The sequence below is a fragment of the Arvicola amphibius genome, chromosome 12 (genome assembly GCF_903992535.2).
Source record: "Arvicola amphibius chromosome 12, mArvAmp1.2, whole genome shotgun sequence".
Classification (NCBI taxonomy): domain Eukaryota; kingdom Metazoa; phylum Chordata; class Mammalia; order Rodentia; family Cricetidae; genus Arvicola; species Arvicola amphibius.
The window spans coordinates 12,920,047-12,932,563 of NC_052058.2; the positions used below are offsets into that span (position 1 = coordinate 12,920,047).

At 42.7% G+C, this 12,517-nt stretch overlaps 1 protein-coding gene across 1 annotated transcript in view; it reads right to left on the reverse strand.

Moving 5' to 3' along the window:
* Window positions 1–12,517, reverse strand: part of Tp53bp2 (tumor protein p53 binding protein 2) — a 52,566-nt gene that overhangs the window by 10,267 nt on the left and 29,782 nt on the right. Inside the window, exons 8-15 of the mRNA XM_038349549.1 lie at window positions 12,020–12,184; window positions 11,463–11,691; window positions 9,811–9,918; window positions 9,351–9,499; window positions 7,613–8,075; window positions 5,031–5,809; window positions 1,849–1,986; window positions 941–1,074 (exon numbers count right to left, since the gene is read on the reverse strand). Of these exons, the coding sequence (XP_038205477.1) occupies window positions 941–1,074; window positions 1,849–1,986; window positions 5,031–5,809; window positions 7,613–8,075; window positions 9,351–9,499; window positions 9,811–9,918; window positions 11,463–11,691; window positions 12,020–12,184 (2,165 nt within the window). The remainder of the gene's footprint in view (window positions 1–940; window positions 1,075–1,848; window positions 1,987–5,030; window positions 5,810–7,612; window positions 8,076–9,350; window positions 9,500–9,810; window positions 9,919–11,462; window positions 11,692–12,019; window positions 12,185–12,517) is intronic.

Consider the following 12,517-nt stretch of genomic DNA (forward strand, 5'->3'; position numbering starts at 1 on the left):
CACTGCTTAAGCAGGTGCATACAAGGTTCTGAATTTAATATGCAGGGAGCCCCTTGCTTATACAAAACGGAAGGAACTATATTAAAATCTTAATGTTGGCTACTTGTAGATTATGAGCTACAGGTTGTTTCCCTCTTCTTATTTTTCTGTTTTGTTTATTTTTCCGTAGTTTGTAGAAGGAGCGGGAAAATAACACATAGACACTCCTCCATCAGTAATTGACATATATTACTCAAATTTTTTAACTGCAACCATAATACTTATCCAAGTATTATGTGTAACAATACAAATATCTAACAAAAAGGAAACATATGATCACACAATCATTTGAAATTTGAAATGATAGGTTAATCCAAATTTATGATTTATACACACATGCATCTGATATATTAAAAGAAACAAAATTAAAGTATTTAAATAAATATGAGATTAAATTGTAACATTTTCAGTCCTTTATAGAAAAAAATTTTCGTATTTCTCTCTAAAAGAGCTTTGCTCCTCCTATGCTTCCCTCTGTGAAGTACCAAGCTAGATGAGCAGCCTGACGGGCTCTTGCACTGTTTCCCTTGTCCCTCTGCAATGTGACTCATCACTCTGTCCAGAGTATGCACACTGTATAGGCCACCTACCCAGTGGTCACATGGTAACCTCCTGACAGGTCCCCATGCTCCAGTGCTTATGATCTAGTAGACAATATTTTAACTCCGTGGCCTCAAAGCACAGAGCAAGGTTGCTGGCAGGCTTATTGCAGTATACTATTAAAATTCTAAACTTCTTTTGCTTCCAGAAACTGAACAGAAAGGCTACTCCAAGAGGACACAGTAGCTCCAGACAGCACATGGACAGCATGTGAAGGATGTATGCTGACCTGTTTCTCGGCCTTCCAACAGCACTACAACGCTTCTACAACTGGTTTACTGGAGTTTACGGCAAAACTTACCATCCGTCGCTATCTGCTGCGTTCACATTCACACCAAACTGTACCAGGAACTTCACGATTTCTGTGTGGCCTGCACACACAGCATTATGAAGAGCTGTGATGCCCTCATCATTCGGTAGGCTTGGGTCATCAACCTGTCAGACCAATAAAGGGTGAGAGACTCACTCCAATTTCACGCCACATCAACTGTCATTACTAACTGGCTTCTTAAGATCAAGAAAATAGAAACTTTGCTGACATTTTAAAAGTCATAACTGAAACATAGAGGAGCCAAGAAAACTATCAAGTCCCAGAAATAGGACAGACTGCACAGCCAAATTAAGTAAGTACTTACTATAAGAAGGTTTTGTTAAAATCAGCATCAGAAACAATATCCTTAGTTAGTTAAGCCTTGTTCTTCCTTCCAATTCCCACCACAAACTGGTTTCTAACTAGACATCCTATTTACTATGAGAAGTTACACAAGTTCAACTAAAAATATTTTAAAGGAGTTGGGCATGGGGGCAATTCCAGTACTCATGAAGTTGAAGTAGGAGAGTCATGCATTTGAGGCTTACATACCAAGACCCTATCTCAAAAAAACAAAACAAAAAAAATAATAGGTTTCTTAGTAGAGACCACAACTATAACTCAATACTAAAGAGTACAAATTCATACACAACAGTTTTCAGGGAGACATGTTCTTATCCCTACCAAAGACGTATGCTAAAATATTTCAAGTGCAAACTAAACTCCTACATTATTAAAACCTTAGTTACACTCTCAAAATAACACAGCCTGTTTTAGAGCATGCTTAGTACTTTTCTTCACAACTCCGTAGTCCTAAAAAAGAAAATTTAAAAATAGGATTTCCCTATAGTAGCTTCTATTTTTAGCTTTAAAATAAGATACAAAGTTATGAAACTTACCTCATAGATAATTCTCTGTACAAGGTCAAATTCTCCCTCCAAAGATGAATCTAAGAGCAAAGCAAGAGGGTTGAACTTCACCCTCATTCCATGAGCAATCCTCTCAGAGCCAGTTTTACGCAAGTTTGTCCTTTTGCCCTGTAAAGGAAATGTGTAGGAAGTTAAGAGAGCAACAAGAGTAGGGGCAGTATTCGGCTGAATTAGTGAAAAGGACTCCTGTTTGGGGATCCATCCATCCATCCATCCATCCATCCATCCATCCATCCATCGATGGTCTCGCCACTTAGCTCAGGCTGTCCTGGAACTTGCCATGTGGCCCAGGCTGACTTTTATTTGCAATCTTCCTGCCTCAGTCTCCCGAGCCCTGGGATCACAGGAGTGTGCCATTAATGCCTCTCTGTGGAACTCAGAGTAAACTAAATTTGGTGGCAAACTGAGGACTACAACTAGACAGGGCTGTCTCTAAATCACTCATCTAGTAGTATAATTAGAGTCTCACTCTTGAATTGGGCAATACTCAGAACTGTAACAACTCATATATACAAGTGATTATTTACTCAATCCTCATTAAAAACCAAATCACCCTTATTGCACAGAAAAAAATGCACATGAAATCAGCAGAATCAGAATTTGAACCTAGGTAAGTAAGCCCTTCCTCTTAAATATGTCATAACTTAGCCCTTCTTAAGACACAAGCAAACTTAGGCTACATAATGAAGACTGTTAGTTATAACTAGATACACTGAGGAGAGCATTACCTTGTAAATGGGTATTCATGTTAGTAAGTCAGGCTTTAGAAAGGCATTTTAGAAATGAGATCTAATGTTCTATGAAACAGGATTTTTACACACACACACAACACACACCAACACACACACACACACACACCAGACTTCTTAAATTACATTTATTTGGGGCTGGGGAAATGGCTCAGCTGTTCTTCCAAAGGACCCAGGTTCAATTCCCTGTACCCACATGGCAGCTCACAACTGTCTGTAACTCCAGTTCCAGGGGCTCTGACACTCTCACACAAACATACATGTAGGCAACACCAATGCACACAAAATACAAATAACTAATTTACGTTACATTCATTTCTGCATGTACGTGTGTGCATATATATACTCATGTGTAATGGTGCAAGTGTGGAAGCCAGAGTCAGTTCTCTCTGTCCACATTGTGTGTCCCAGAAATAGAACTCAGATTGTTGAGCTTAGTGACAAGTGCCTTTCTTTGCCCACTGAGCCAACCTACTGGTCCCCTTTTTCATTTTTATCTCAGATATAAAGAGCCAGAGCTTTGCAAAAACACTCCATGACAAGTATTATATCTCACAGATGGGAAAGGCTAAGTGTTAGAAAAGATTAAGTAGTCTAATTCTGTGCTATCAGTCCCCCTTCCTTTTGGATGCTAAAGTGACCAGCTACCTATTTCACAAAGCAAGCACCTAGCCACCTACTTTCAAAGAAACATATACAATCAGAGTATCTGTGAAAGGGCAGTCATTTTCTAGGAAGAAAATAACAATGTTCCAAAGGAAGTACAGTGATATAAAAAATATGGGATCAGATATACATATCCATTTAAACAATCATCCAGACGTGCCATTTTGGACAGTACTGTGTTTTCAATTCACAACTCAGCACTCTTTTGTTTGCACTTAAGGAATCAAAACCAATTTCCAACCAAACAATAGAAAAGCAGACTGCACACACTGTGGTATTCTCTCCCGCCTATTTCAAAGGGACATGATAAATTTCCAAAATAATCTTAATATTGGAAGAAGTGCAGAAGGCATTCCCAGGCCAGAAACATAGCTCTGGAAGAACTTGATGCTAAAGAAAGAGGAGCCAAGAGACTGTGGTACTTGCTAAGGGTTTCCAAACAACACTGACAGGAAGACGAGGCCAGAGAGCCTGTTCCACTCGCTCTCTCCTGTTCCCACTCTCCCTGATCCTTCTAACTTTATCACTGTTTCAGACTCAACCCAACATCTTACTAAAAATAAGTTTCAAGGGGCTGGAGAGCTGGCTCAGTGGTTAAGAGCATTGGCTGCTCTTGCAGAAGATGCTGGTTCGATTCTCAGCACCCACAGGCATCTGTAACTCCAGTTCCAGGGGATCTGGCACTCTCTTCTGGATTCCATGGACATTAGGCGTGCATTGAATGCACATTTATACAGGTAAGCAAAACACTCCTGTACATGAAATAAAAGCGTAGTTTCACTGCTAGAAAAATCAAAGCCTAGAAAGCAGTGGCACAGCCAATGAGAAGGTGTACTAGCTGCAGATTGCAGAGCTATGAATCCAGGTGTTTCCAATCCACTGTTGCTTCCCTAGCATGCCTTCAGCTAGAGAAAGAACAACAACGGTGGCCTGTACAGGCATAAGAACACACACACACACACACACACACACACACACACCAAAATATAGCAGTGTTTCTCATAATTAATGTTACAGCAGATATAACTCCCACCGAGGATAATTTGGTGGCAAAGGTCTATATCTCAGCTATTCCAGAGGCAAAAGGTCTCGGCAACTGAGACTCTCTCAAAATAAAAAGAGAATTGAATATATAGTTATATAAGGTTCAGGATGAATGAGTCCCAGTCCTGTCAAAAACCAAAACTACAAAGATCCACTTCTGATGGAGGATGGTCATCTGCCTATGTGTTACTTTCATTGGTTAATAAACAAACTGCCTTGGCCCTTTAATAGGACAAAAAATTAGGTAGGCAGAGTAGACAGAAGAGAATTGTGGGAGAAAGAGAGTCAGGCAGATGCCTCAGGCAATCGCCATGCCTCTCCTCTCTGGGTCAGTCGCCATGAAGCCAGCCACCAGGTCAGACATGCTGAATCTTTCCCGGTAAGTCACCACCTCATGGTGCTACACACATTATTAGAAATGGGTTAATCAAGATGTGAGAATTAGCCAATAAGAGGCTAGAGCTAATGGGCCAAGCAGTGTTTAAAAGAATACAATTTGTGTGTTGTTATTTCGGGTGTAAAGCTAGCTGTGCGGAAGCCGGGCGGGACGAAAAGCAGACCTGCTCGCCTCATCACTACATACTTCATACCAAGGAACCATAAGATAAAAAAGCAAACCAAAGAAGAATACACCCATGATGAGCATCACAAGGAAAGGTCTCCTAAATGAACATGGGACACTACATTACTTACCGGAGGCAAAGACACCTGCCCAGTGATTTCAGGTGGGCGCATGCGTGCAGAGTCTTCTTCAGACCCCTCTGGCTCCCCACTTGGATATGGAGGGGGAGGGTACGGTGGGTATTCTTCTAGGTACACTTCAAGTAAATGGGGGGCCTCTGGGTTTGTGCCTTCTGTGTTATTCTGGAGACCTGGACTGCTGTCTGTGACTCCTTCAGGCACATAGTCAAGGCCTGGAGGAGGAGCTGGCACACCACTGCTCTCTGTACTGGCACTCTCCACATCCTCTGGAGACAACGGTTCAGGAGCTAAAGCACCCATTTCCTTCTCTGGCTCCACATGTAAATATGGATTTGGGATGTCTACTGGGCTGTCCGTGTTGACAGTCACGGAGCTCGGAGACTTTGTTGGGTATGCTGGGACTGAGATGGTCTCCATAGCAGCTATGGTGGTCCTCTGATATAAGAGTTTCTGGATATTTGGCCCGTTAGGGCCCTCTGGCTCTGTTATGGAGCTGCGCTTCTTTAATGGCCTTGGTGCATTAGACAGTTTCTTCCGTAGGGCTTCTAAGTCAGCATCACTCTGGTTTCGGTAAGGATTAGACAAGAAAGGCAGTAATTTTGTTGGGCTGAGTGGTCGAGGAATCCTTTCATTTTCATGGCTCTCGTGAACTGAAGAAGCAGGCTCTGCCTCGGGTTCTGGACTGCCAGGCTTGCCCTGGTTACAAGAATAAATGTTCTCCGGGTGCTGTTGTGGATTCTGAGTAGCAGCTATCACAGGCTTGCCATATACTAATCAGGGAAGACAGGAAGGAAAAGGCCCACTTAGTGCTAGCTAAACAAAACTGGTAAGAAACAGCTAATGGTAAGTGAAGTCTCTCTTCGTTTCAGAGTTACCACATTATTCCCCTCATATACTTAATTTCTTAAAATAACAAAGACAAAGCAAGGATTTCATCTTTGCATAATAAGCTTTACTATAAAACCAACATGTTCACTGATTATAATATGCACCATGAAACAGTAAAAAGGAAAAGTGTGGCCAGTTATAAGAAAGCATGGACTGTGGCGTGGCATCAGTGAAAACTGGCAATGTCCATGTATCCAGACTAAGTCAGAGCATATACTGCCCATCTTACACACTACTCAAATGTAGATCAATGTGAGAAATCATACTCAGCTCACAAAACTGAGAACTACTTGTCTTTCCCAAAAACATTCTCCTGAAGCACTCCAATTATGTCAAAATTACCTGATTTCCACATTATTAGCAATATTTACCAAGAATTAATGAAAAGACTAAGAGGCAGCATATACGCTGATACATTAATATCTATTATGAAAGCTTTGAACCACAATTGTATGCTTATTTCACAACTAAAAAGACATTTTCAATCAATTAAATCATGGCCAGTTGTATCCCGGCCTTATAATATAACCAAGAAGTCAAAAAAAAAAAAAAAAATCCAGACTGCACATGTTTAACACAAACTAATTTTATTATGCTTTCATATTTACTTAGTGGTGGTATCCTCACCAGAACAACTTAAAACACAGGAGAATGTTGCTTTTAGAAGTCAAGAGACAGTGTAGCTGCCCCGCCCTCTGCACACCAAAGCAGCGGACCAGCAGTAAAGGTGCAGCCTTCCCCACCTGACACCTGTGACTCTGCCACCACACCTGACACCTGTGACTCTGCCACCCCACCTGACACCTGTGACTCTGCCACCCCACCTGACACCTGTGACTCTGCCACCCCACCTGACACCTGTGACTCTGCCACCCCACATCGGCAGTTCCTTCAGGATGAGAGCCAACTCATCTGGGGGCTCAGTTTTCAACTGTCAACTTGCCACAACCTAGAATCACCTTTGAAGAGAGCTGCAGTTGAGGAACTCTAGGTCAGGTTGGCTTGTGCGCGTGTCTGTGGGTTCTGATAGTGAAGTGACGCGGGAGGCCCAGCCTGCTGTGCATAGCTGTTCCCCAGTAAAGGTCTGAACTCCATGAGACAGAAGAAAGCAAGGACAAGCAGGCAGCGTGACCACTCTTAACTGTGAACAAAGTGACCAGCTGCTTGCGTTTCTGACCTGACTTCTCCAAAACGATAAACCTGGAATTATAAGCCAAATAAAAGTTTTCCTCCTCTGCTGCCTTTTGTGGGGTTTTCTATCATAGTCGTAGATATGAAACTAGTGTCTGCAGGAACTACTACAGCAGCTGACATGTGACAGGCACACCACTAAACTCCCAAGTGACCAGAGCCACAGCTAAAATTCTTAGAACAACAGCTTCAGCCTAAGAGACCTGGCATTTACGTCGGCTGGCAGCTCGGCATAGGACTTAAGCCCAAAATCTACACAAGTAAAAATGCAATCAAGGATCTTACCAGTCAAGGGTTAGGTGAGATGGCTGTGTATAAAAGTTCTAACCACGCGAGCCTGACCACCTGAGTTCTCTCTCTGGAACTCCCTATGGAAGGAGAGAACTGACTTCCAAAAACTGACCTCTGACCTCTACATGCCCACTGGCACATGTGTTTGTGGAGCACACGCTCTCCTCCTCCCCTATAAAAAATACGAACAAATAGAACCTTACCACTTGAAAAGTGGGGGCCTCTGGGGTGTGTCTTGGTCAGAGCGCTCTGCACAGCCTGCTGGAAGTTTTTTCCTGGCGCCTGATGCTGGGTGTACATGGAATAGATTGAGCTTGCTGCCACGGTCTGGGGTTTTCGGAAGGCTGGAGGGAAGGTGTCCTTGGAAGGCTGGGGTGTAAAGGGCCGGACTGCAGCAGCAGGTGGACTTTCTTGTTTAGATCCTGGAGAGAGGACTTGGTCTTGGCCACCTGAAGGTGCACCTGGAGATAGCAGCACCCTTGGCTGCGGCCCTGCTGGCTTGTGCTTAGCTCCCATGGATTGAGCAGCCATTGGCAATTGCTGAGGATTTCCATCTGGCTTCATGTCAGAAGCTGACTGACTCGTTTGTCCAAAATAAGGCAAGTTAATCTGTTTTGGCTTTGTAGGAACAGGAGGTGGAACTTTAGCCACATTTTTATTTGCAGCCTGTAACACAAATGCATACACAGAGAGCAAGGTGGTTAAAAAACTGTACAAAATTATACAAACACCCCAGTCAGCCCACTTCACATAAGCACACACATCAGCTCGCAGGTCTCTAGCTAGTTCAAGGGCTAAAGCAGTCACCACACAACGGGTGGACTGGAGTTTGGACTCCAAGAACCTGTGTAAATGCTGAGTAGGAGCTCGCCCAGAATTCCAGCCTGAAAGCTGTCTACAGCCAGCTCTGGGTATGACCGAGAGCCCCTACTTCAGAGAATGAGGAAGAAAATCCCAGCATCAACCTTGGACCTCTGAGACACCACAGGAACATATGCACTCACATGTGTGAACATGCAAACACACATATATATACTCCTGCACACTAGATACATATTCATGAAAAGTAGATAAAATATTGTTTCTACATTTTAAAATCAGTAAAGCTTTAAATCAGATTAATAAGGGACTTACAGTGAGGGACTTCGATTCCTCCCCATGACTTCCTACCTAGTCTTGCTTCCTAGCTGGGCAAACTCTTTACTGCCACTTTTCATATCCATGGATGACAGCAGTACTTAAAAAACATTCTTGTTCATCAGTGTCATACAATCTAACTGTAACCACATCCTTTGGCAGGCTAAGGCAGGAAGATCACAAGTTTGAGGTCAGAGTAAAACCAAGTCTCAAAAAACCATTCTGAAAACAAGCAATTCCAGACTTGTATGCAATGCAGAACACTTGAAAAATCACCTAACTTGCAGCATTCACCCATAGGTTCACACACCCTCATTTAAGACCCTAATAGTCACTGAGGATTGGCCACCGTGTCTTTGACATCAGCTTGGCTCTAGATTTCCTCATGGGTTTTGCTGTTTTCATTCTTTGAGACAGGATTTTACTCTTCAAATCTGATGCAACCATCTGCTCAGCATCTCCAGTGTTGAGACTAAGTCATGAGCCACCATATTCACAAATCAGATTTCAAAGGATTAAAATACCTAGGCAATATGAAAACTTTCTTCTTCATTGTACTTACACACTTCAGAGAATCACAAAAACCTGTGACCCAGAAGCAAATATGCAACTATCCCCAAGGAAGGAGTGCACCGTCATCTCCAAACAACAGAAACGAAAACAACAGACTCCTATTTTATTTCCTGATGTTCCAGATAGTGTATTTCTTCTGCTCTCCCTCACAGACAATATTTTAAAATCTTTTCTCTAAAAATGCACGAGAGAAACGCATTAGGTGGTAACGACTGAGATAGCGCTAAATACCTGAGCATCCCGCAAGATGTCCTCACTGCTCTGGTTCTTTCTCAGCGTACCAAAGGAGGGTGGGGCAGTGCACTGGTCCACTGTGTCCAACATGGAAAAGGGACGCACTTTCTTCTCTTTCTCCCTCAGCGAAATCTCCCCATCATCAACTGAAGGCAAAGAAAAAACCCCATTTTGATATTCAAAATGCTTGGAATAAAACTACTTTTCATCTATTTCTTTCTCCTAGATCTCTTTGAATACTGTACCCACTGAGTGCTTTTCTATTTATTGTAAGCTGGTTAAAAAATAAAACAACAAATACTACAATGCTAATATCTTAGTTCTTCAGTTAAATAATCACATAAATGAACTGCCCCAGCCTTAAAACAAAACAACAAGAGTTACCTTTAAAAAAAAAGTACAAAAATACCTTTTAGAACAAAGCACAATGTTCAGGAGTGGCACAAAGAAAGCTCACCTTGGTCCAGGGCATTCCCTGTGCTCTGGGACACAGACGAGCTTTGGCTGGGTAAGAGGTCTGCATGGGAAGGGTTCCAATCAGGGCCAACTGGGTGAGTTTTAGAGCCTGGAATGCAGAAAGCAGCACAAGTCACTCGCATTCTAAAGCCCTCTCCCTGGTCCAGGTGACTTTGCTCCTGCAACTTTTAACCTCTAAAACAGCTTCACTGCGTGGGTACACAGCCACCGAACAAACTTATTCATAACACACCTGTGTTAGATTTTGTTTCTTCTTTCAGATTTTCCACCTTATGTAAGCAGTTTAAAAACCAGCCAAAGCACTGGCTGGTGGTGGCGCACGCCACCCAGCTCTTGGGAGGCAGAGACAGGTGGGTCTCTGAGTTCAAGGCCAGCATGGTCTGCAAAGCCAGATCCAGGACACAGCCACAAATGTTACACAGAGAGGACCTGACTCAAGAAACTCTAAAAATAAAAAAAAAAATCAGCCAAAGCAAAGCAAAGTTTGCCTGAACCAGAGAACCAGAAAAGGCCTAGTTCATTATCCTTGACTGTGTAAGGAAGCATTACCATCACCTAGAAGGCAATGGAAGCATAGAAGATGGATCTCACAAACAAGGCCTTAGTGATGGACTGGCAAACGCATGCCCATGAACTCCAGCCCAGCTTTCACTGTTTAGGATATTCATGATTTTTCTATGCTGGTATCTAAATTTCAAATGCCAGCCAGAAATGGTGGCACATGCCTTTAATCTCAGCACTCGGGAGGCAGATGCAGGCGGATCTCTGTGAGTTCAAGGCCAGTCTGGTCTATAAATATTGAGAGCCAACCTCAAAAACAACAACTATAATATTTACTCTAAACTATGAAGTATTAATGCTCCATAGTAATAATTATGGCAAAACAACAAATAATTTAAAATTTGTGATTTTTTTCATGTAACAATAGTGAGGAGAAGAAGAAAAAATAATGGTTATTTGAATGATAAGAATGTTTAGACCCTGCACCTCCTAAAACTCTATCTTTCCATTATGAAATTCTGACTTGCACCTCTCCATGTACCTGACAACAACACAGAATCCAAAAGCAAGGGGCCTCTGCTCGTCCCACTTTTACAGCTCCAGGTGTTTAACTTTAATCTAAAATCTGTCAGCAAGCAATGTTGACATGAGCTTTGAGCTTAAGAGCTCATGAACCCTTACCACTGTCCCAAAGAGAGGATTCACAACTCGCCTCTGCAAACCTGGCATTACTGATATGTGTATACAGTCTCTTTGCACAGTATGAAAGATCTCGTTATAATACCAGATCAAAATTCCCTTCAGAACAAGGAGTATTTTCTTTTCTGAGATAATGCCCCATTGTATAGGCCCAGTTTGTCCTAAAAACACAATCCTCCTGCTTCAACCTCTGAAGAAGTGTTGGACTTAAGGGTGAATACCACACATCCATCCAGCAAGGACATTTCTGAAATAACTCTGATTTTATCCTTAGTGGAACAAGATTGGTTAAAATCACTAGCCAAGAATTAAAGGAATTTGAGATTTTAAAAGTGGGTAATATGAAAACACCTTTTAAAACACCCAAGATTGGAGAACACACAGGTCAGGGAAGAGCTAACTGTGAAAGGACTTGAGATAGCCCACTTTTACCTTTACTTTGCAAAGCAGCCCCGGACCTCATATTGGGCAGCGTCTGCATCTTCATTGGCCCCTCTGCTGACTGCATGACCAGAGAACCATCGGGCAGGGCTGGCTTCACCAGCAGCTCGGGTCTGGAGGGCATCCGTGGCATAGTAGATGACTGGATGTACGGACCTACAGCAGCCACACGACTTGGGGCTGACACTGCTTGCTGGGGAAGATTTCCATCAGGTGAAACCTTAGTTAAAAAGCACAGATCTTTTAATATTACATGTTTTACTAGACGACCAATTCAGAAAAGAATGAAAATTTCAGAATGAGCAGTTTCAGAATTTAGCCAGAGTCTATAAAAAATGTCCCAAAGGAAATACTCCACAATAAACTCTCATACAACCTTGCTTCAAGTCATAGAGAAAGAAGCTAAGCACACAGGTAAGAACAAAAGAAGAGGAACAGATCACCTTTCGCAGACTCAACGCTGCTCTGTCCTCTAGAGGACAGCTGTCAGGATTCTGAGAAGCTGCTTCCCCTCGCCAGGCCCAAGTCCAGACAGACCACTCACTCACCGGGAGATTTTCTTTTTGCTGCAACGCTGCCTTCTTCTTCCACAGCCGGTCCCTGAGCTCATTAACTCGCTTATCCATGACTGCCACTTCTGAATTGCGCTTATTCAAACACTCCCTCTGTTGTTGCAGTTTGGCATTCTGCTCTTGGTTCAGTTTGTTTCTTAACTGAACAAAACAGGAAGGAAACACAAAGATAACCATGGAAAAGAAAGAAAAACACCTCCAAGAGGCAATCACATGGTTAACTATTACATAATTTCTAAAAATGTAAGGTGCTTGCTTCCACTTCTCCGCACACCTCACCTCCTGGTTTAAACTTAAGCGACATTTGTGCCTGACCACTGGCTGCGGTTATGCCTCAGATTTCCTGTTTGAGCATCTTAAAAGTTTATTCTGGATTCTTGGGGTTTAGGCCTCCCACTTCCACCCACCTTAAGGAAAAGCAGCTAAAGTCCAAAAGTTACGGTCATCTCTACCGCCAGCTTGTGTTTCTGGGGT